Source organism: Triturus cristatus, chromosome 6 (assembly GCF_964204655.1).
Source record: "Triturus cristatus chromosome 6, aTriCri1.1, whole genome shotgun sequence".
NCBI lineage: Eukaryota > Metazoa > Chordata > Amphibia > Caudata > Salamandridae > Triturus > Triturus cristatus.
In genome coordinates, this window is record NC_140589.1 from 1,760,638,717 (window position 1) to 1,760,663,878 (window position 25,162).

A 25,162-nucleotide genomic window follows, 5' to 3' on the forward strand; every position below is an offset into this window, starting at 1 on the left:
AGATAAAAGAAAGATGTTGTTGATGTCTACAAACATAGTCAACCTGATTGATCTTCAATAATGAAAATCCATGACTGCCATTGCTATTATCCATAATAATATAACTGTTACGCATATGCAACAATAGTGCATTTTTTTCCAATCCTATTAGAAGTTTTTAGTTCCAGCTTTTGTGTCTAAAGTTCAGCTGATAATGCCCCCCCTAAAAATGGGGCAATGGGTTAGTGTTTGTATATCAGTGGTCGAAAGCTTTTGAGCAATGATGTCATGGTCATTCTTCTATATTTCATGTTAATCAACATCAAGCCCTTCATGATACAGTATGACTTTGGGGTTTCTAATTTATGCTGCCCCTACTTTATTGATTTGGGTAGTTTTGTAGTGTGAACCTAGCCCTGGTTAGTAGAGACATGCTTAACAAAGGGTTTCAAAATACATACCACTGTGTGCAGGTTACAAAAGCAGCAGGTGGACGTTTACAAAAACTTGGATGAGTTAACATTGGCAGTAGGAAATAGAAGCAACATTACATCAGCATTAAATACTTTTACGATTTATCACATTTAAAATTGGTTATGGTTAGTGTAAAATGTACAACATTTGCAATGGCGTTTAGAGGTTAGACTTTGAGGTCAGGGTGATAAGATGTTACAATTTACACGTTTTACAGCAGCTGAGGTTTGTACAATATATTCAGAATGCACACAGGCTGAGGTTCCATTGTTGTTAGGGTGGTTAGAGTGGTAAGGAGTTAGAGACTGCACTACAGAACAAGAAGAGGATGATGTTGTGTTCTTTCTTGCAGACTACAAGCATGGAGAGGGAGATATTGTTTTTGTTTTTCTTGTAGGCTATAAGCAAGGGTAATATTCTCTTTGTTCTAGAAGAAAGAGGTGAACATTGAGAATGTTGCTGTGGCTTTTTTGTTTTGAATACTCCAAGAATCAGTTGGTTGTTACTGTATGTCATAGGATAGCAAAGGCTAGGGATTTCCATCTTTGTTAACAAGACACATTACTTGAGCTGGGAAGGGGAGATGGTGTTGGTTTCTGTGTTGTAGTAGGTACATGGAGAAAGGGGAGGGGGGGGAGTGACCTGGTGACATTTTCTTTCTGCAGTGATCCGGTTAGGAGATACATGTGAGGACGCTTTGGATGGAAGGGACATAGTGTGTGAGAGATTTGTGAACAGTGGATTTTCTCCAGTGATATTGGTGAGTACATAAGTTTGTTCATTCATACAGGAAGTGTTTGCCCATACCTTGATCTTGGAATGCAATTAGTTGCCTTAGTGAAGATTAATTTGCTTTTGTTTGGTTTTGGTATAGGTAGATAGGTTTCATTCATGAATGAATTTCTTATAGGTAATTTTTCAAGCACTGGATTTTGGCTGCAATCCTCTTTTAAAATGACTGTGTGTCATCTGTATGGCATTGAAGTACGTGGCGAGACCTTGGGGTTCAATGAAAAGCAAGAAGGTGAGAATCGAGACGTTGGGTAGTCCAGGTGTGATTGAGAGCATGGGCATTTTGGAGGACTTTGTTTGGGCATACCATTGTCTATCAAACAGAAGTGAGATAAAGCATTTAGGGTATTATCTGAGATGCCCATTCAAGTGGGTGGAGTTCTAAATACTACTTTGTGGCAACAGTGTCCAAGGTTGCAAAAGGACCAGGATGCAGGGTAACCGGATATCATTTATACCTGCGACTGGAATGGAAAGCTTTTCTAAATGTTCAATTGGAAGCTGATGAAAGATACTATTTAGGGTAGACAATAGATATTTTTTTATCTGGTGTGAAAAGAAGGTGAACAGCCATGTTTGTAACATATTGCAGCCTCTAGGTTTTATACACTGTAGTTAAATGACAACTGTATGATAATCCCAAACATCATAAGATTGTTCTCATCTATAAAAAAAAACACTCTGTTGAAGATTGAAAAAGTAGCCTAGATGTTCAACATTTTGAGTGAAATTAAACTGTATGCAAATAGGATTGGTTTCCAGACAAGAAAAGGGGAAATTAGGCATTGATAGAGACCCAAGAGCATTACATAAATTTTGGTAGCAATTCATTTGAGAACACTGACTCCTTTCAATTATTTTCTTACTAATTGAATCCCACCAGACGTGTGGAAAACCCGCCTCTGGGTGAATGACATGTAAATAGAGTGTTAAACGAGAAGAAGCTAAAAACATTTCCCTTAAGTGGGCCAATGAGTGATCAATGTGGAAGTTCAATTCCACATATTATGGTGACTTTTACCATGTTGAATCTCTCAAGAAAAGTTATATTCTGGAGATGAAACATGTCATGAGGCAGGCCAGGAAGTATGGCTTAGTGCTTGAGACTCAGTGGGCGTAGGGGAACGACACACAATTAGTCCATCTCAACAAAGAGTGTATGTGCTAACTTAATCAGAAACAGAATATCTTAAATAGTACATAGATATGGCTAATGAATTTATTGGGCCATCACAGTCCCGTGCTTCTTCTTTGATATCTTTTGTTCCTGGGAATGGGGGTGAATTGAGAACATGCATATGTATGGATCCCTGAATAGAATAACAGTGAAAAATCATTACTCTTTGCCAGTAACATCTACGCTGTTAGATCAGACCCGAAATTCGAACATATTCACAAAGTTGGATCTCAAAAAAGATTACCATCCAGTCAGATAAATGGAAAATGCCTTTCCTGAGTAAGTTTGGGTTGTCCGAATACCAGTACGTGGCTTTGGATTCTGCAACACTCCTGCAATATTTCTGTATTTTATTTATGAAGCATAAGGAGGGCTTTTGGATGTCTTCTGTATTGTCTATCTGGTTGATTTAGACTCATTGGAAAGTCATTTATCATATATTAAGGCAGTTTTATGATTGAGAGATAATAGTCTTTTTGCTACGATGGATGAATGGTTTAAGCTACCACTGTAGTGTTTTTGAGAAACAGAACTACAACAGAGGGCATCGTTCAGGCAGATGAACAGAATGGTACCAACTGTTGAGTGGCTCACACCAATTTCTGTTAATGCTATTCAAAATTGTTTGGGCTTTACCAATTGTTTTTTAGAAGGTTCCTTCATCATTTTTGTGACCTTTCAAGACCCATTAGCAAGTTACTATAAAAAGCAGCAGTTTGTGTTTGCCAAGGAATTCCGGTTCCTAAATGAGCACCTTTCTGGTCTTCCTATTTTGCAACTACGTAATGTAGAGTATCCTTTTATCATGGAGATGGGTACTTCCTATAAGCTTGAGAGTTTTTTGTACTTTAAAGAAATCCAAACACAAGACTGGTTCACTCAGTAGCTTATTTTTGTTATGACATTTTAATCAGAAGAGTTAAATTACACAGTCACCAATAGAGAACTCTTGGCCATTAAAATATCTTTTGAAGAATGGATAAATTAGTTGTAGTGGGCCAAACACACTAAAGAAATGCAATATTGATAACATAAACTTACAGTTCTTAAAATAGCAACAGCACTAACTCCTGAGCACGTCAAATAGACCTTGTTCTTTGCTGACTTTGATTTCCTGATAAATTACTGACCAGGGCTCAGTAATTGCAAGGCTGATGCTCTAAAGTAAGAGTTATTTGACAAAACAATCACCTCTAATTTTGTCATTTGATTGTGGACTCTATTCTGACAAAAGTCCTTACAAAAGGTTAATCTATAGGTAAGGAAACTAGGTGAAAGGAACAAGAATATAGACATGAAATAGCTGAATTGGTATATCAAGGAAAGCAGTGTTTTTCTCATCAGTTCAGTTCAGACAACAAGCTATGAATTGGTTTTGTGAATCAAAGTTGCTGGACATTGTGGCACACTTAGTAGTAAGGGGAGATTTGCGCTGAAGTCTAATTGCTTATATTAAGAGTTCTGTGTAAATATGATCTACTTGTGCTCGTATTAAGACAAACAGGCTTATTGAGACCTTTGCCTGTTCCACCTGGGCCTTGGCATACAGTGTAATTGGAGTTATCCAAAGGTCAAGATGGAACTGTTATTGTAGTGGTTGTAAACAATTTGACTACCATGGTTCATTTTATCTCCCTCCCTGGGTGGCCCACTTCTAAAGAGTTGTCACAAGTTTTTGCCCAACATATTATTTGATTCCATGGTATCCTGCAGCTCATGATTACTGATAAATGGTCTCAAGTTTATCTAAAAATTCTGGCCTGCCTTGTGTAAAGAGCTAGATATGGAAGTCTGGATGTCCAACAGGTACCACCCTCAGGAGGACTGACTAAAAGATTGAATTAATATGTTGGACAGTATTTGAGACATTAAGTGTTGTTAAAAGAGAAGAAATTACGTTGTGGTTAGATGGATTAATATACAATAATACTGAAAACTTATCCATGGGTATGTCACCTTTCTTTTCTATGTATGTTTACTGTGCCAGAATATTGCCTTTGGTTCCTTCTCCATCTATTTCACTTGTTTCTGTGCAAGAATACTTCATTAAGTTAGTAGATATTCAGAGTCCAGCACAGAAAGCCTTAGAAAATGCCAAGGTTACTTATAAATGATATGCTGAACACAAGAGACCTCCACCCCCAATATGTTATAAGTGAGTAAGTATGGTTTATTTATTTATTTATTTGCTTTGAGGAGTTTTATGTAGCGCAAACATGACACGTCAAGGTATCAGAGCGCTGTACAAATAGCAGACAATGTATACATACAGGGCGAAATGCAATAAGAAATAAGCAAGCAGCAATACAGATACAATATGTCAGTCGGCCTGGCAGATTCAAGATCTCAAGGTGCGAATAAGAAAATAATCAAGCTGAGTGGCTTCAGCGGTACTATTGAAGGAATTTATTTAACAGAAGCATTTTTACTTGTTTTTTGAAGGAGGTAGTCAAAGGGTTTGACCTGAATTCGGGAGGCAGTGTGTTCCATATTCTTGGGGCTAGACTAAAGATGGAGCGATTCATAGGTTTTCTTTTTGTTGAGCTTCTGTGGTTTCAACAGTAGGGAGTTAACGCTTCTTAAGGAATGACTACCACCAAACAGTTCGAGTTTATTGGCCAGGTAGACGGGAGTGTTATGGTGAAGGGCCTTGTTTCTCATGCAGGCTATCTTCAACTGGATCCTTGCTTCAAACTGAAGCCATTTTAGGCTTTGGAGGTCTGGTTAACAACAAAAAATGTGCATCTGAAAAATCTTCAACATTGCAACTTAAGTTTGTGAGCCCATTTTTGAGATTATGAATCCAATTACAGTATGATTGAAATTGCTATCACTCCATGAAAGTTCATCAAGTGTTTCATGAATCTTTGCTGTAACCTTGTTCCGCAAAAATATATCATGCTCTACTCTGATGTCCATTAAGGTAAATGCTGAAAGAGAATATGATGTGCATAAAATCGATTACGCAAGGATTATCAGAAATGTGTTGCAATAGATGGTGCATTGGAAGGGTTTGGTCCTGAGAAATGCTCACAGTAACCAATATCTAATATTTCTTTTTTAGAGGAATTTCATGCAAGACATAATGGTAAACCAGAATCTCCGCCATCTAGATAGTAAAATACGGGGGAGCATTGTAAGGAGGTATGTCAGGAGGTATAGTCATCACTTAAAACTCATGGTCCTTTGGCAGCGATACTCTTAATCCGCTCACACTGAGCCCATCTCAGAGAAGCATAGGCTTGCAGTCCTCACTGAGTTTCAGCACTGTTCGATGCGAGGCTTTACATTTATGGAGAATGCACTACTTGGTAGCACCCTGATGATGAACTGCATTTGCCAGCAGTCCCTGCAATCTCTCTTTGTTTGGAGGTGGTAACAGTCATCTTGAACTATTACTTCCCTTGTGTTTCATGGCGTCCTTGCTAGGCAGTTCCTCAAGTGTTGCTACAGCCAGGACTTCGTTATGCACATTTAGGAATTTCTTTTACAAACAGTCATAACTTGCTTAGTAGTTTCTTGGAGGACATTTGAGACCACAAAGAAGTATTTTGAAAGTCAAGCTGTGTTGTGAATAAAAAACTATTTTCAACATGTACATTTGAACATTTCTAATGACTTTAAAGGTTGCATTAATTACACTTTGGGTTGGTCCTGTGACAGAACAGAAGACACTCTCAGAACAAGTTATATGATATTCATAAAGTATTCAGAGTTCCATAAAGGGCTACAAGATTTGCTAAGACAGGGACCACAGAATACTACTGCTTGTTAATTAAGGTTTGTAATGGCACAAGAATAAAATAGGAAACATACCTATATACTACAGAGAGTATACAGTCACAAAGCTTGAGGTAGCTATTTTTCTTACAGGGAAACATGTTAATGAACGTAGATCTAAAGCATTCATGTCTTGTTTTTTTTAGATTCTCATCAGGAAGTTGACTTCACAGAAATACAGCTAAGGTGCATCCATTCATTGTTTCATTTAGATGCAGGACCTTCATCGAAGATTGTTAGGATATCTCTTATTGCCTTTAGATTCCCACTTCGCTTGCAGCCATCAGTGCTGACAAGTCAGACTTGTGGTGCCCAATACCTCAGTTTTCTCTCTTGACTGTTTCCCTTTTATCTTACTGGCCCTCATATTCTTTTGTGTATGGGGTCAGGTTGAGGTGGTGAGAGACAGAAAAGTTATTTGCCCCCATTGGATCCAGAACACAAGGTTAGGGTCAGATTCACAAAAGTAAACCTACACTTTTTTGTATCCACAAACTACAAGTTTAATGTTACTAATAACAGATTGTCCAAAACTCAGCTGCAAGCCAGCTGTTCCGGCGTCCCAAACATTCTTCAATGTCCTGCCTCCTTTAAGACCTCCACTGGCTTACTGTGGATAAACACATCAACTTTAAGGCTCTCTGCTTCATGTACAAAATGAAGAGCCTCAATGCTCTGAATCTTTGCAAAAGTTGTCTGTGCGCTATCTTCTCTCCTGTACACTACATTCTAGTAACCAGTCTCTTTTTTCAGTGGCTAAATTCAGACCCTCGCGAATAGGTGGTCGTAATTCTCTTTTATTGGCCCTAAACTGTGGAACACACTTCCTGAGACAATTAAAGGATGCAACTCCCTGATCTTGTTCCGCAAACACTTAAAAAATTGGCTATTCTAGGTCATATATGCAGGTTACTTACCAATGTCCTCTAGGGCTGGGAAACCTCATAGGTAGCTATGCACTGTACAGGAATTAATAATAATATTAATAGTAGTTTTGTGACTGCTGAGACTCTGCAGTCAGGCTGGATGGGCCTGTCTTTTTATGTGTGAAGTCTTTGCCACACGTGCAGAGTCCCCTCAGTCATAAAATTAATATTAGTTGAAAATAAACTTGCAGTTTGCGAATACAAAAAATTGTAGGATAACACAAAAGTGTAATTTTACCATTGTGAATCAGACCCTTAGTGTTTCTGCTAAAATCACTTCCTATTTTCTGTTCCAAATGTCTATTTCACATTTTCCTATCTTGCCCCTTGCCAGTGGAATAAGCTCCCTCTGTTCATTCTTGCTTGTCCCAGTTTTGTCCAGGTTTAAGAAACATCTCAAAACATGACTGTTTTAATTAGTTTCAATTAGCTGCCTTTTTCATCTCCTGCCTGTCAGAGCGCCAACATGTCCCTTCAGGGTTGAGTCACAGCGCTATATCAACATCCAATTAACATAACTGACAAGCACATTGAACACGACACAGAAATAAATACAATTTATGAAGAGAAATCGCCTCAAGAATATATCTTGCTCACCTGTCCTATATCTATAGCTGGGTTCAGACTTTTGCCGACATCCATCACTATATCTGTACGAAGGTTCTGCAAATTGAAAATGACAATTATTCATTTGGAGAGAATTGTAACATTAAATGACAACACACTCTCTTCTGATTAACACTCTGTAACTTAAATCCCTTTCATCTGTCAGCATTACATATTGCAAATTCAGTTTTTATTTTAATTGGAATAGTGATGATAACAATTCAGTTCCTCAAAAATCTCTAATAATTTGTTGCAATGCCACTAGCTTTGTTGTGCTTATGAGAATGGAATATGTGTAGGATAAAAAATGATAAGGCAAGAGGTGTTCATGGATAGCAATGGAACCTTGTTGCATCATATACTTCCTTTCAGCATTCTTGCTAAACATTGAGATATTTCATTGAGGTGTTCTCAGAAATGAAATATCTAATAATAATACTCAATTACATATTTAGTAAAAGAATGAGAAAATCTCATTGAACAGTGTCAATTTAGTTTAAGATAAAATGCAAAGCAACCTATCAACAATTACATTGATCAGGGTGGTCACCAATTTGGGTAGGGCTACATGTGTACCATTTACCAGCAAGAGAGGACGAGAAGCCACCTCCACTGTTGTGGGATGCGGTGGTCTGAAGAAAAAGGGGATCTACATGGAGTGGGAGCTGAGGGAAGGGCCTAACTGATACAAAGACATCACTCTCAATCCCAGTGCTCTAAAGAAGTATGAACGCCAGGTGACTTAGAATGCAAATCAAGTCACTTTTGCTGCAGTCAGCTAACATTTGAAACAGTCCAGACAGAGAAAGCCCTTTCACATGACTGAATGTAAATAAGATGTTTCCCACACAAGGCCAGGGCTCATGAAACACCAGGGAGCACTGGGCATCTGTTCTGATGCCCAAAAACATCTGCCACATACACATTTAGCCTTGGAATTAGGGCAGAAACGGTAGTAGCTGAACCCACAGGAGTTTGGACAATCAGAACTAGATGACTGTGACCCAATGCTGCTTAGGATGTAGTTATAGCATGCTACCTTGCCTTCCACACAGAGACTGGAATATGAGGAATCAAAGCTGAGAACTGCCTTATTGTTTCCTATGTCTCTTGTGAGACGATCTTTATTACCCTTTGTCCTAATAACCACTTGAAGAGGATTGCCTCCATTTACTAAAGTATTACCAATAACTAAATATATCCTAAAACTTTAGTTTCAGTATCGTGACAGAAGGCTGGAGAGTCAAAATAGCCAGTTCAAATCAGTTTACCTGTACTTTCTTGAAAGTTACTTTTCAGAATTGAAGTCACAAGAATTGAACAGTTGAATTCTCAATCAATCCCTTTCCTTCTTGGTTGAAATCAAAAATATCCTCATGCCACTATTTCTGAATGTTAATTCTTAGTATTTGCCAAAATTTGTTTTTTTGGGGCTTAGTTTCTTTGTAAATTGTTGTCAGTGAGTTTTGAGATAGAGATTTATATATTAACATAAATTATAGGCAGTCAAGAGGTGGTCAAGGGAACACTTTGGAATCCCTTCTTTTTCAACTTTAAACATTTTAAAATACCAGCTGATTTTTGTTTTTACAGGGCCGATTTCTCAATATAATAAAGAACAAGTTTCTTCGATAATATATATAGGGCAATTAATATATGGACTCAGAAAAAGTGACTGAAATTTCAGTTGCAATATTCAGTGACGATGTCTGTACAGTGGCCAGTTGACTCCTTTTTAATACTTAAGTAAATCTAAGTTGGAGCACCTGATCTGTTGAAAGTCCTGGACACCTTACGAAATATGGGCACAAACATCTTGATAGCTCTGAAAAGTGAGTTGTGTGGACCTATTTTTTTAAAACTGCAAGAGGTACGCACTTGAGCACCCTTCATTACGGGTGGAGGGGCACAACCCCCCTCCACCCTTTTGAAAAGCAAAAGTCAGCATAACAGACACTCATCATGTTTGGGTCAGGCACGAACTGTATATGTGCTAAATGAGCAGGCGTCTGTCCCCCTGAGACAAACTTTGCCAGGCTAAAGATTTCACAGGATTGAGGGTGTGACCTTCCCAACTGTGCAAAATAAAATGTGAGGTCCTCCCCATCATGGAGAGTGGGTTGCATCACTGATAGACTCAGACCTTGGCACTTCAGGCCCAGGGCTGACTGTCAATCACTGACACATCGTCCTGAGTGGAATGGGGTCAGCAACTCTCACTGATGCCGCCTCACTCTGTGACAAGTGAGGGAAGGACCTCCTGTTATTGCTTTCCCTGCTTGAAGCATCCAGCTCCTTCCAGTGCCTTCTGCTACCCCTCCCACTGGACCTGCCATCACTACAGAGGCCCAATTAGTACATTTAAAAAAAAACAACCTTTGGGAGTGTGAGTGGCGGTGTGAATGTATGTGTATATGAAAGTGCATGCTGGGAATGGGTGTGTGCGTGTGCATGTGCACACGCACCCACAATTGTTTGTGGTTCAACCTACATGCACTTTGTTGTGAAAATCCATGAGTGGACCCGGAATACTATACATTTCTGAAGACTAAACACAGTTCTGAATTCTGAAAGGGATCTTGTGTAGATTATTCATGGTTTTTCAAAAGAAACTAAGTATTGAAATAGAAAATAATTAAAATTGATGACAACATAATGAAAAAACTTTGCCCAACTGACTGGTTTACAAAAGTAACATATGTTACATATATTTAACTCTTCTGATCACTGGATACATAGTGTTTGTTAGTTGTCTAATAACACAATATCCATAGCGAACAACTAAGCTGCAGCTCCCAATGATTTTTCATTGTGTGCCGACGATGCTGCAATTATTATAATAAAATCTAATGAATAAAAAATGGGTCTAAGGGAAATGTATGTATTTTTGATTGAAATGTGCACAAGACACTGAGTTTCGGAATGTGCTATGTTATGTGTATTTGTAAAGTGCACAATCACTCTCAAGGGTATCCTGGACCTGGGCAGGTGCGTGTGCCTAGCCCTGACTATGGGAGGCTGGTTAATTGAAAAGCCAGATCTTCCGTATCTTTCAGAATTCAAGGAGAGAGGAGGCAGCTCTGATGTGGAGTTGTAGGCCAACCCGTGCTTCCAGAGAGATGCAGGATAATGCCTATTCTCCTGATTTGGTTCTGTGTATGTGTGGGATGTGTGCAAGTAGAAGTCCAGTCGAGCGGAGGTATCTGGGTGGTTGGTGGAAGGAGATGCGACTGTTCAGGTAACTGGGGACCAAGTAGTGTGGTGCCTTGAATATGTGTATGAGGTGTTAAAATTAGCACATTTCTATATCTGGAGCCAGTTCCCCGAAGTGTGGTGTGATGTGATGTGATTTCTGTAAAGGAGGTTGAGGATGAATCTGGCTGCTGAGTTCTGGATGGTTTGTAGTCTTCAAGTGAGCTGATTGGTGATCCTGACATTGAGGCATTTCCCTTAGCCCAACTTGTGACTAGGGAATGAGTGACAATTATTCTAGTGTTGCTTGGAAGAAATTTGAACATCTTCATCAGCATCTTCAGGGTGTGGAAGCAAGAACTGTTGACTTGTTGAGCCATTTCCAGTTTGCCGTCGAGGATTACTGTAAGGTTTTGGCATGGGTGCTGGGTGTGGTTGTGAGTCCATATTTGGCTGGACACCAGTTGGAGGCCCTAGGTGAGGTGTTGTTCCTGGAGATTGACACTTCTGTCTTGTTTGTGAGCTTGAGACAGTTAGCTTACATCAAATTATCGACTTCAGCCATGCAGAGGATGAACATTTTCCTTGTGCTGGGGGTCTTGTCCAAGACAGAGAGTGTGAATTATGTGTTGTCGGTGTAGGAGAGGATCATGATGTATGCATTGAAGAGGGTGTCACTGAGCGATTCTTAGAGCCATTCCGCAGATGAGCAGTGGTGTAACGCAAAATGACTGGCCCCCAAGCAGAATGGGCTCAATGGGGCCCCCCTGAATGGTTGGGCCAGGAGAGTGGCTTTCCCTAGCATTTAACTATTTCTTATTCCATGCCATTGCACACATTCTGCATGGCATGCAATGGCATGGCTTAGAGAGTGTGGGAACCCCCTCCAAAACAAGAAACTCTGCCCCCCACTCTGCACCACAGGGGCTGCGGCGGGCTCCGTTACACCCCTGCAGATGAGTTTGAGGGCTTCTGAGGAGTAAGGCGTCAGGCTTACAGCTTGTGTTCTATCCATTAAAAATTAGCAAGATGAATAGTTGGTATTTGTACATTTCTGAATTTGGGGCCACCCATACTATCATGTGATTCAGGGGGCAATGTGCAATATGTGATATTTCTTGCACAGTGGTTTACATAATTTTGAGAAATTCAGTCTGTATCAACAAATGTTACGCTATTCTGTGTTTCCACACTTTTCCTGATAAAAAGCTTCCCCACTTGTGTGGCTGGGTCTAGCACTTGAAACAGAGAAGGGCCCATATACAAAGTGGCAATATCAATATTTCCTGTCAAAACAATTACCTGTTTTGGTGATGGAGGTACCTGTCGTGTTTAGGCCCAGACTAGGCCATCAACTAGGGAAACCGACCACACCCATAAATATGAAAATGAGACACCCAAGGGTGTGCAGGGCAGTGCGCCTTGCATGGAACCTACAACGTTTTCTTACCCACAGTGCCAAACAAAGCTAATGCCCTGGCGTGAAGCTTCAAATCACAGGTAAAGTCATCTCTGGCAGCAGGCTGTTGACCCTCAGGCCTGAGATCCAAATCCTGTCCTTGCCTGGCTATCTGATCATCTGATGAGGGCCTGGACTGGTGGACTCCAGTCCAGGCCCTCATCATCTTTTGCAATTTCACCTTCCTGGTGGTGCTCTTGACTGGAAGTCCCCTCTCTTCCAAGAACTCCTTGAGCTGGGACACAGTGTAGGACTCAATTTTTGCCTGCTTAAACTCCATGCTTGTAGAGGTGGTAGCACTGTACCAGGGCTCCATGAGTACATTTAATATACCAATTGGATATAAGCCAATATTACCATGCTTTAAAGAGTTAGCACTCGTTAGGAGTGGTAAACTGCACCGAGTCCTACTCAAAGCAAAAACGAGATCAGAAGAAAATGGAGGAGGAAGGCAACAAGTTGGGGGGAAGATCATCCTAAGGCTAACAGAGGAAGTGAATTTTTAAGTTGTCACTTTAAGGAGGTAGAAGGAGTAGAACTGCAATAAAGAGAAGTGTATGTTCTCATTTCTTCCCAAGAGGGTAGTAATATTTTACTACTATTATATACAGCTAATGTTTAATAAAGTTCAGTGATTACTATGATGTTGGTAGAACAGGTGTGTTACCATGCTGGATCACTGCATACAGGATGATGAAGGCATTTAGGCCCCCAGACCTGGTAAAATCGAACACCACCATGTTGGAATTTATCGGGTCCACTAAATAGCTCCTAATTAGGAATTTGAACTCCATAAATGGGAATAACATGTAGATGTTCTTGCTTAGTGAACGAAAATCCCCATGTCCGGATAATTATTGGGAATTTTTCACCTGATTTTGGCAGGTTTGACTTTCCAAACTTTATTGAACGAATGCTGCAGAACCTAATACGCTATACGTTGGAGGGGATATCCGTCACGTTTTTAATGCAGTGTCCTCCCATCCACCAAACTCGTAATGAGATCCTCTGTCTTTGTGAACTGTCCCCTCCATTTTTCGCATAAACCTCTTGTGCACTTTGTTTTGAGGTTTTATATAAAAAAGACTGTATTTTCATCTAGTGTGAGTTTTTCCTCACAATAATAATACTTGATGGTACTTAAAATAGAATGAATGCTGCCAACCTTATGGTCTCCAGTCAAGCAATCGATCTCAACCTCAGAGCAGGCGACCCCATAGGAAAAGTAGCTGAAAGGTGTTCCTTGCTTTGTTTCAAAGTTGTATCCAGTAACAGGTGTCCTGCAGCAGGAGAGACGCAAACACAATGAAAACACAAACGCATTACTTTTAATGCATCATGTTGAACACACACAATTAGTTTGGAAGCTGTGAAATGTATACAACATACAGACATAGAAGAATATCTTAAAATGTGAGTGCTGTACCTGACAATTCACTTGGACAAATAATAAATCAGTGTGATCTAGTGAGCTAAGCAACCAGACCTGGGAAAGGATTCTTGTACACTGTACTATGGGCTTCCTCTACTTCTCTACCCTCAATCCAGAAAAAAGAGAGTCCTTTCCCACCTGGCAGACAAACTAAAGCTCTTTGCGATCAACACACCTCAGGGGGCACAAAACAGCCTATAATGAAATTTCCTCCAATAAGACCTGGGCTGGGTACCAGTTTCTGGTTTGAACTTTGGGCCCTGATATTAGGTTGGCTGGAGCAGTATTTCCTGGTGAAATACTGCTTCACTCAATTATCAGCACACTGTTCACACACCAGGATTTCCAAGGTGTAGGATCACCGGACCCAGTTTTACCAGCCGTAAAATCTATCATATAGAATCACATGAGACTCAGACTGCAATGCTGCCAGCCTCCACCCAAGACCCTGCCGGACCCCCTTTCATGGCACACGAGAGCACAAAATGCTCGCCCCTGCAACTACACCATCTCAGCTGTGTCCTGATGCCCTCGACAGCTCCTGTGCACAGACCCCATGCCCATTTACCACTTGTTATAACAGGTGGTAAATGGGAGCTTACTTGCACATGGTATTCCCCATTCCAGGGGCAAAAACACATGATAACCAGATTTAAGTGTGGGGGATACCAGCTGAAAACATTATTGCCCTATATCAGAACAACACATAAATAATTAGATGCATAGTGCATGGTTAAGTGTCTAGCTCACCACTGCACCGAATATTATTAAAGTATGTCTCCAGGAAAACACTCCCCAAATCCATCAACAATGCATTCGATGAGACAAGGTTTATGGTTCAGGGGGGCGTGGCTCGACGCCCGCGGAGTATGGCGGCATCCGAGTGAGGCACCGGGCTCACCTCGGCGAAACCACGCTTTCCGCCGTTCATCTGGGAGTCTTCTCTTGAATATGGACACTTGAAGGTATGCTGCTCGCGATGCGCGCAGTGCCATCTCCGTGCGCATGCTGAATCAGCAACATTATATTGCCTCGCAGGTCTCTCAGAAGCGACGCTCTGTAGCGGCCCTCCATTTTAGCCCTTTGCCGCGTCTGGAGCTCCCGAGAAATGAGGCTCGTTTTCGAATGCTGGCTCCTTCAACTTGCTGCAGAACAATGAATGGGGCTAATTTTATGCTTCTTCTCTTCATTTAACTCCTTTGCCTCAGCTGCATAAAACAGCATTTTTGTGTGATTCCCCCCATTGTGTCAAGGAATTACTGGCCGCCATTTTATGGAGCTCATTTACAAGGAGAACTGTACGCAAATTTGATGGAATGTCGCTTGGTGAATTTTACATCACTCTGTATTCTTTCAACATTAATTTTTTAGACAAATGGTTCATGGCTATTTTTTGCTCTATTTATTTTATCCTGGATTTATTTTTCCTGGACATTTCAAATTGAGTTTTTGTCATCCTCGTCCTCACTTTCTCATGTTCTCTCAACCACATAAGCTTTTCTGTGACGAGAAGTGAATAGCATCTTTTCTTTGATACATACTTTCTGAGGAGTGTTGCAGACAGCTGTGTGCCTTCTGCTGTCCTGTCATTGGTTTTTTCTCTCCTTATGCTTTTTGTGTAACCTTAATTTTAAATACTAATACTTTGCATCAGCCGTCTATGGGAAGTCATGGTATACTGGTCACCTTGGAACATTTAACTCACCTGGTTGCATCTTCACTATCAACCCCTGATTTTTTCCCTCGAGGTTTTCATTAACTTCTACATTTTGATGGGCAGAATCAGGAATTCTGCTAAAGTGAAGCAATCTTTTGTCAAAAACTCAAGAATTTTCACACAATTTTCTAAGCTTGAGGATTCACTCTTGTCTACGCAGCCGCCTCTTGAGCCTAAAATGGATCCTCCTTCAGCAGTTTCAGGGACATCTATCACGAAACGATTGAAAAAGGACCCCCCCTCCCCGCCTAAATCTGCCTCACCTGTCTCTATGGAGCTCTTGTTAGAGGAAATCAGAGCTCTTCGTCCCTTTATGGAGGAGACTAAAGTTAAGCTGCAAGTCCTCACGGATAACTGGTCTCAGTTGGATACCAGAGTCTCGGCAGTTGAGCACAATGTTTCCTCACTCAAGGCTTCGTGCGAAAGTGTCTCTCAATTGCATTCCCAAGTTTCTGTGCTCCAACGCCAAATCGAGGACCTTGAAAATCGAAATCGGCGAAACAATCTACGAATTTATGGTTTGGTTGAAGGACTTGAAGGATCAGACGCTGTCTCCTTTTTCAGATCTTTCCTTCCTCAATTGCTTCACCTACCAGACGATACTGTACTTAATATCCAACGGGCACATAGACTGGGCAGAGTTGCTTCTAACGCTTCGCTATCGCAGCGGCCGAGAGGTGTAATCCTGTAATTCTTGGAGTATACGATTTGATCAAAGTATTATCAGCTGCCAAAGCCATTCCGAAAATCACATGGTCTGGCTCTACTGTATTTTTTGCTCAAGATTACGCTAAAGCCACCGCAAACAGACGTAAAGCATTCCTAAGTATGAGACCCGATCTTCGCTCTCTGGGGGCTCGATATGGTCTTTTTCATCCTTGCCTCTTCAAGGTTACCTACAACAACAAAACTACTACATATGAAGATCCGATGAGATTACAGAGCTTCATTAACTCTTGTAGACCAGTCAACATGTATTCCTCCGCTTCTTCATCGTCCTTTAATACTTAATTTTTTGTTATTAAAGAGTGTCTTGATAATGCCTCCAAGGTTTTGCATAGGTCCTATAGTCTATTGTTATGGTGCACTTCCGTTAGATGGTTGTTCGTAGGTTATGGTCCGTTATGGTCTTGACTTAGTTTGAAATATGTGTTTTGTTTTGTTATTCATCTGTTTAATTGACTGTTCATTACTCCCATAGATCCTCTCTTTTTACGGCATGGTTTCCCCCTGGTTTCCTGTGTGTCCACGCTCGGATATCCGGTATGTCCTTGTGGTCTCACCTCCCTCTCCTTCACATCCTCCCTTCTTAGGTATGTTCTTTATTTTGTTCTTTGTTGTTTTCTGTGCCACATTCATTGTATTTTTTCAGTCTGTTCCACAACTTTTACACGTTTGCATCTCTGATGTCCTCAATACTTTCTTTGACTATTCCTTTCTTTATGTCCTTTCTAAATTCATCCTTTCCTGTCTACTTACTATCACTTTGTTCTATTCTTTTTCTTTTTCAGATACAATTCTTATTTTTTCTGGTGTCAATCTATTAAGCTCACTCCTTCACTTTTTACTTTTACCTTGGTTTTTCCTTTACAGCTTTCGTCTCCTTCCCTTTTTTGAATATGGATTAATTGTCGCTTTTTCTTTTTCTAGTATTTTACATTTTTCTCTGCCTGAATTGGGTTTTTATTTACTATTGTTAACTTATTTTGCCTCCATTAAGCCATGTCTTTAAATTTAATTACTTGGAATGTAGGGGGTTTGAATTCTCCCATTAAAAGACAATGGATTTTGACTCACTTAGCCAAATTGAATGCTGACATTGTCTTTTTACAAGAAACTCATCTTTCAGATGTTGAATCCTTCAAGTTAAAGAGGGGTTGGGTTGGTGAGGTTTTCTTCTCCCCAGGTGATAGCAAACGCAATGGTGTAATGATACTTTGTCGCAAATCTCTTTAGTTCTCACTCTTGTCTCAAGAATCAGACACTTGTGGTAGATGGATATATGTTAAGTTATCTTTAAAGGGTGTTCCAGTCTCTCTTCTAAATGTCTATGCCCCTACTTGTGGAGAACCTTCCTCCTGGCCCACACTTGCCAAACAAATTCCTCACTGCATCAGTGATAACTTTATCCTGGCTGGTGATTGTAATCAGGTTTTTGATCCATTCATTGATAGGAATTCAAAGATTCCTTTTGTACCCAACAAACCTCACAAATCCTTTGTCCACGCCATAACTCAATATAAACTCCTTGATGCGTGGCGATTGTGTAATCCGACCATCAGGGAATTCACTTTATACTCCCCATCTCATCATTCTCAATCAAGAATCGACTATATTTTTGTCTCAAGGAGGTGACGCTTTAATAATTCCCTTCCCTTAGACCCAAAATTTACTGCCTCCTTCACCAATTTCTTCCAGGAATTTTACGTGATAAATCAAACTGATTCCATGCCCTTTCCTACTCTGTGGGATGCCTTTAAGGCCTCAGCTAGAGATTTTATACTATCCTTTGTTGCAAGGAAGCGCAAGGTTGCACGCACACAGATTGCAATCCTTCTTCAAGACATTAAGAGACTGCAGCACTCTTATTATACTTCGCATTCACAAGACTGTTTAAATGCTCTTATCAAAGCCGAAATGCAATTTAACAAGAGATCTACGGAGGATGCTTCTCTTTATCTGTTAAAATCTAGCGCTAAATTTTATGGGGGTAAGAATAAGGCTGGGAGAATTCTGGCTAATTACTTGAAAGTTAAGCACAATAAACTAAACATTGAATCTATTTATGATGCAAATTTAGATCTAAAGTTTAAAGATGATGATATTCTACACAAATTTTCTCTTTTTTATAAAACACTATACACTTCTGAAACGCAACCCTCCGACCAAGCTTTATCAAAATTTTTCTCTACTATTCAAAAACCCCAAGACACTTTACCAGATTTATCTTCATTAGAATTAGATTTAACGCAGCAAGAGTTGACGACCGCCCTGCAGTCTCTTAAACATGACAAAGCACCTGGCCCTGATTGTTTTACTGTTGAATTCTATTCCCATTTCTCTAAACTTGTATTACCTAACTATATTCGCTAATACATTTCTTCACCACGTCAGGACACTCATCTGGCTCCCTCTCAGATGCTCATTCCCAAAGAGGGTAAAGACTCTGAGGGGCAGATTTCTGTTGCACTTGCGCCACTTTTGCACCGCCGTTGCGTCACTTTTGTGACGCAGCAGCGGCGCAAATCGTGCGCCATGGTGCGGGGTATTTACAACGTGACGCATCTGGGAGATGCGTCACGTTGTAAAGCCCTGCGCCACATGTAGGCGTTCCAGGGCAGGTGGGGGCGTTCCGGCGCAGGAACGCCTCCTAAAAGTGGCTGAGTGAAATCTACAAGATTTCACTCAGTCACTTTTAGGCCCATGCTGCGTCAAAACCCTGCGCCTGCTTGAAGCAGGCGTAAGGATTGACGCAGCATTGTACAGATAGGGCCCCCCAGAACATTGCTGGAGCTGCGTCGCGCTTGCGACGCAACTCCAGCAATGCGCCACTTTTACGGCACAGATGCGTCACGCATCTGTGCCGTTTTTGCCCCATGGTGCGCCGCATTATAAATGCGGCGCATCCATGGTGGCGCAGCTGTGGCGCATAATAATTGGCGCATCCCTGCTGATATGCAGGGATGCGCCAGTTAACATAAATCTGCCCCTAAGTTTTGTAAGAATTATAGGCCTATTTCTTGGGTAAACATTGATTATAAGATCTTTTCTAAGGCATTAGCCTTACAATTGGATTCATTTTTACCAGATCTCTTAGGGATAGAACAAACTGGATTTGTTAAAGGCCGCTATATAACTGATAACACTCGCCTTCTGTTTAATGTATTGTCGAAATCCCCACGTGTTAAAGACTCCCTAGCTGCAATAGCATTAGACGCTGAAAAGGCGTTCGACAGAGTTGAATGGAGATTCCTGTTTTACACTCTCAAATGGTTTGGCTTTGGTTCCAATTTTATTTCCCTGATTTCTCTTCTTTATTCCAATCCTAGAGCGGCTGTCTGTGCCAATGGATTGGTATCCCCGTTTTTTTATCTAGGAAGGGGGGTGCGTCAAGGTTGTCCTCTTTCACCTTTCCTTTTTAATTTGGCTTTGGAACCATTCCTTTCAAAATTACATCAGAATCCCAACTTGCATGGCTTTGAAACACTCCAGACGCATATTAAACTAGCAGCTTATGCAGATGACATTTTGCTCTTTATGTCTCAACCAATTGATTCAATTCCTGCTTTTTTAGCGGAAGTACAAGCTTATGCTAGTATTTCGGGTTATAAGTTAAATAACGATAAGTGTGAGATTTTGCCGTTAACAAAATATACCTTTAAACCCGACTTTACGGCTTCTCATTTTACTTGGAGTCCTAACCACATCAAATACTTGGGGCTCCACATCACACATTCACTTTCAGATACAGTATCCTTGTGCATGGATAAATGCATACAAAAGATTTCAGACCTCACTACTAAATGGCACCCCCTATATCTATCATGGTGGGGTCGACTGGACACTATTAAAATTATGTTATCACCCATAATTATTTACACTATTTCCAACATCCCAATTCTTATCCCAGCAAAATTCTTCAGGAAGATCAATTCCATTCTTTCTTCCTTTCTTTGGAATAAAAAGAAACCCCGAATGTCTATACAAAATTGAAGGCGGAGTCAATTTTCCTGATTTCCCGACATATCAAAAGGCATTCCTTTTACGTCAAGCCTCATTTTGGTTGCGCGATCCTAAAGAGAATTGCCCTATGTGGACCACCATTCAACGCCTTTTTGTATCCCCTTTTTCCTTCAATGAATACCTTTACTTCTCACACAAACCTCAAGCCCTATCTACTCCCATTATTAAAATGACCTCCAAGCTTTTATCGCCTTTATTCCCTTTCCCCCACAATTCTGTTGACTCCTTTCTTGGTTCTACAATATGGCATAATAAGAATTTGCTTATTCGGAATAAACCATTCTATTGGAAGACCTGGCACCGAAGAGGTCTTATTTGGATTTCTCAACTTTTTTCAAACTCGAATTTTTTACCCTTTTCCTTGCTCAGCCATTCTTTCAACTTACCTGCCTCATTCATGCATAAGTATCTCATTCTCAAACAAGCTGTGTTGGACGCATTAACTCACTTGACAGCGACACCCATTGCTTCAATTATTCCAGCCTCCTCATCACAATTGCGAACTCTGTTAGTCACAGCTCCCAAAGCCTCCACATTGTATAACTTTCTGCATGTTGTGGGCAAAGTCCGACAGAAATATACAACTGAAGAGGCTTGGGAACGGGATTTCACGGTCTCTTGGTCAGTGTCTTTGTGGGATAAATTATGGATTAAGATACGTAATCTTCCAGAGCCGCAAACACGACGCAAACATTGTTTTTTGTATATAATAGACTCTTGTTGTCACCTAAGGTTCTGAGCAAAAAGTACACCACAGTACCTGATACTTGTTGGACCTGTTCTTCTGCAAAAGCTGATTTATTTCACATGTTATTTTCTTGTCCTATTGTACTTGATTTTTGGAAGCGAATTTGGTCTCAAATTAACTTGATTTTTGGTACTGCATTTCCCTTTTCTTAAACTTATTTTTTCATAGGGAGTCTGGCACCTTGCTTGGCGAATAGTTTGTCTAATGTTAAAATTGTTGATTTACTACTCGCAATTGCATTCCAGTAGATTACAGCAAACTGGAAAGACTTTTCTAAGATCTCTTACAGGGCATGGTGGTACGCTGTTTGCCATAACCACAGGTTGGATACATCTTTTGTATACCCTATACATTTGGCGTCGAAAAGACTGGATTTATGGTCGCCTATTACACTGTATTTAAATGCTAGTGCTCTCCGTTCTTTTCTGCTTCATTCAGCCCAACAGGAAGTTTCAAAACCCCCCTAAAATACCCCTACTTGTTCCTCTATTATTTGATACTTCAGTATGTGTATCATTATTTTAATTATTCTTTTTGCTTTTATTTTTCAACCCAATTCATTAATTGTATTGTAACTCCTTTTTTGTGCGATTTGTATTTAACTTGATGTACAATGATGTGATGCCTTATATTTCTTATCAATAAAATCTTTTTTGAACTTAAAAAAAAAAGGTTTATGGTTCACCACTCCTCCTCGGTGATGCAGCTTAAACTGTCATTGTGTTACTCGGTCCTCCAAGCAGGGAGAATGATGACCTGGCACCGGCAGCAGAGGTGTGTGAGTCAAACAAATGAGTGACAGCCAGTAGAATCAACATAGTATGTGCCAAAGATAGCAGCAGTGTAGGGACTCAATAAGTGATGGCATCTACCCTGGGTGCACTGGAGGCCTCGAAGGCCCGGCAGTGTTAAGACAGGTCGACCTGAAAAAGAAACTAATGGCAGGAACAGAGTTTAATAGAGTTATCACTGTTTGCAGTGGAAGCATGGATCATTTGACACAGACGATGCAAGGAAGCAAGACAAGTTACTCAGTATCTTGTGAGAATCTAACGATGTGAAGAGGAGGCCTCGGCTTCAAAAGCAGATGGTATTCTCAGCCAAAACACCAGGAATAAAAAAGGCATATTGGGGGAGATTTACTAAGATTTTGTGCCGATTTTGCATCAAAAAAGTGCGGCAAAACGGCGCAAAATCTTTCTTTCCCAATTAACTTTCCAGCGCTGAACTTGATTGCTGCTGGAAATAACATAAAAGAAATGCGAAGCAGCACATGGCGCTGCTTCGCATTACTTTGCGCGGCGTGCCAAGAGTGGTGCATGGGCGTTCCCATGCAACCACCCAAGGTTTCTCATGCTGAACCCAATTTATTAAAAACAGTAAATTGAGTTTAGAGTGAGAAAATTGCGCCCTTTTCAACTAGGCGCAAGAAAGGAGAAATGCTTTAATTTCTCCTTCCTTTCCCGACTTTGCATGTGCGCTGCACTGTGCAGCATGCATACAAAGTGGGAAAAGCTTTCCCTCGTGCCTAGTATAGTATTTTGTACAAGAAGGGTACCCTTCCTGTACAAAACCTATGGTACACTCAATCACACACCGTAGTGCTACCGTGCTAAGATGTGTGCATGTCCCACGGCAGCTGAAATCAGCACTGGCGCAAGGGAAAGGGGAGGAGAGAGCCATATCTTTGAATATATTGCCCTCTCCGGCTCCCTCACTGTCGCGCAACGCAGCGCAGCCTCCCCCCTGGTGTCTCCTCACTTGCAGGCATAAATTATGAAATACACTTCTATTGTTTACTCATGTTTCCCTCTGTAAGCTTACTTGGGTAAGAAGCTTCCATTGCAATGCAAACATAAAATATGCTTACGGAAGCAACGGAGAAGCCATACATTACTCAGATGTTATTGTGTGAATTCTCAAATCAGTGCTGGTGCTGCATCTGGCACAGTATTCATGCAAAGCATTCAGGGATGTTCGTATGGGTAGGCATAGAAAGGCCTGGGTGTGTGGCCAAAGCATCTATACTTGTGCACACACTAAACCCCGGCGCAAACAAATAACTCCTTAAAATAATTCTTGTTTCACTCGTACTCTTGTCTTGTTTTCAGGCGTGTTCAAAAATGATGCTGAGGGAGGTTCAGAGAAGTTCAGAGATTGACAACTCAAACGAGCAGCACATTCAACAGACTAAAAGAATCTAAGGCCCAACCAATGTCAACAACTGAATAGGTGTTACTATTGACCACAGTAAACTAGAATATAAAAGAGAAAAACGGCATTAAGCTTTGCAAACCAGCGGGAGCAATAGTTAACATTAGCTTCAAGGACGCAGTGTAAGTCAAAGGGGACACTATGGGACCTATCGGCAGGACCTGGGCCAACACATGAATAGATGGGTACTGGACCTGGGCCAGCACAAGAATAGATGGGTACTGGACCTGGGCCAACACATGAATAGATGGGTACTGGACCTGGGCTAACACATGAATAGATGGGTACTGGACCTGGGCCAACACATGAATAGATGGGTACTGGACCTGGGCCAACACATGCATAGATGGGTAGTGGACCTGGGCCAACACATGCATAGATGGGTAGTGGACCTGGGCGAACACATGAATAAATGGGTACAGGACCTGGGCGAACACATGAATAGATGGGTACTGGACCTGGGCCAACACATGAATAGATGGGTACTGGACCTGGACGAACACATGCATAGATGGGTACTGAACCTGGGCGAACACATGAATAAATGGGTACTGGACCTGGGCGAACACATGAATAGATGGGTACTGGACCTGGGCGAACACATGAATAGATGGGTACTGGACCTGGGCCAACACATGAATAGATGGGTACTAGACCTGGGCCAACACATGAATAGAGGGGTTCTGGACCTGGGCGAACACATGAATAGGTGGCTAGTGGATTAGACGGGGGGGGTGGGACAAAGTTTTAGCCTCTTTTCCGCAGCTGAAGCATTACTAGCAGGATTGGCCCCTAAAGACTGAGGCTGAACACACTGCCACTGCCTCAAAAACAGCTTGCTGGAACTTACACGCGGCGAGGCGCTGGAAATTTGAAACCCTCCATTCATGGAAATGTTGTTGAATAGCCAAGGGTGTCTTTTCTTTTCTGGCCTAATGTAGGCCCCTCTCTATAGTCAGAGATGATTTTTAGCTGTGAGTTTATTATACCACCCAATGGTGTTGGATACCACAGTTCCACCACAGGTCAAGGGGGGGTCTCCAGGTACAATTTCTCATTATTCCTGACATTGAGGTGGGCTCAGAGACACTCATACTCAACTCTCCTGTGCCATTCACTGCAGCCTCTGCCTTCCTCTGAGTCTGGCTTTCTCTCTGTTACTGGGCTTTCATGGACTACCGGGCCAGAAAGGCATTTAGGCGTTGCCAAGCAGAGTGCCCCACAGATCACAGCTGGTTTACAGACAGTTGGCATCACCAGCCCTGGTATCAAATAATGTCCAGCACGGACAGAGACATAAACTAAAACTATTTTGTCACATCCTTGCTTAAGGAATCATTCAATTCGTCAACATCCAAAAGAGGTACAGAGTCAACAAGTCCCACCGCGGTAGCATCCAAAGTAATGGGAGCTAGAATTGGCAGCTTACTAGAGCGCTCCTATGAAAAGTCTTAAAAATACTTACTTTTAGTTAACCAGAAAGATAGGGTCTGCAGACGCCTCTGTAACCGCATGTTTTAACAAAGCCTACATAACCTCTGGGAAAAAGCATTTCCCTTTATGTGAATTTAAAAGGGAGCAGAAGGCTGACAGGGACAGTGAGCCAACATGTCAGCAACAAGAGTAAGAGTAACATTTTTAGGCAAAGCAAAGTACCATTTACCCTCACTGGTGTCAAAATATACCCTTTTTAAAGGAGCGGATCATTCAGTTTCCAATTCCGGAAACACGAGCTGAGGCGAGTTACAAGTCTACGGTCTCAATGCAGGTCCAAAAAACCAAAGTGCAGAAGGTTGAAAGCATCAGGGGGGTCATAAAAAGGCAGAATACAACAATATACTAAACTTTGCTCTACTTTTGGATACTATTTTGTTACTATTGGTCATGTGCTGAATTAAAAAGGTGGCCTGTGCTCTAGCCTGG

At 41.1% G+C, this 25,162-nt stretch overlaps 1 protein-coding gene across 2 annotated transcripts in view; it reads right to left on the minus strand.

The window, feature by feature from the left end:
- The window catches only part of LOC146821941 (xanthine dehydrogenase/oxidase-like), a 452,547-nt gene that overhangs the window by 10,515 nt on the left and 416,870 nt on the right, over positions 1 to 25,162 (minus strand). For both annotated transcript variants that reach the window (XM_085613026.1, XM_085613027.1), the window contains exons 32-33: positions 13,551 to 13,665; positions 7,726 to 7,791 (exon numbers count right to left, since the gene is read on the minus strand). In XM_085613026.1, coding sequence (XP_085469152.1) covers positions 7,726 to 7,791; positions 13,551 to 13,665 — 181 coding nt within the window. The remainder of the gene's footprint in view (positions 1 to 7,725; positions 7,792 to 13,550; positions 13,666 to 25,162) is intronic.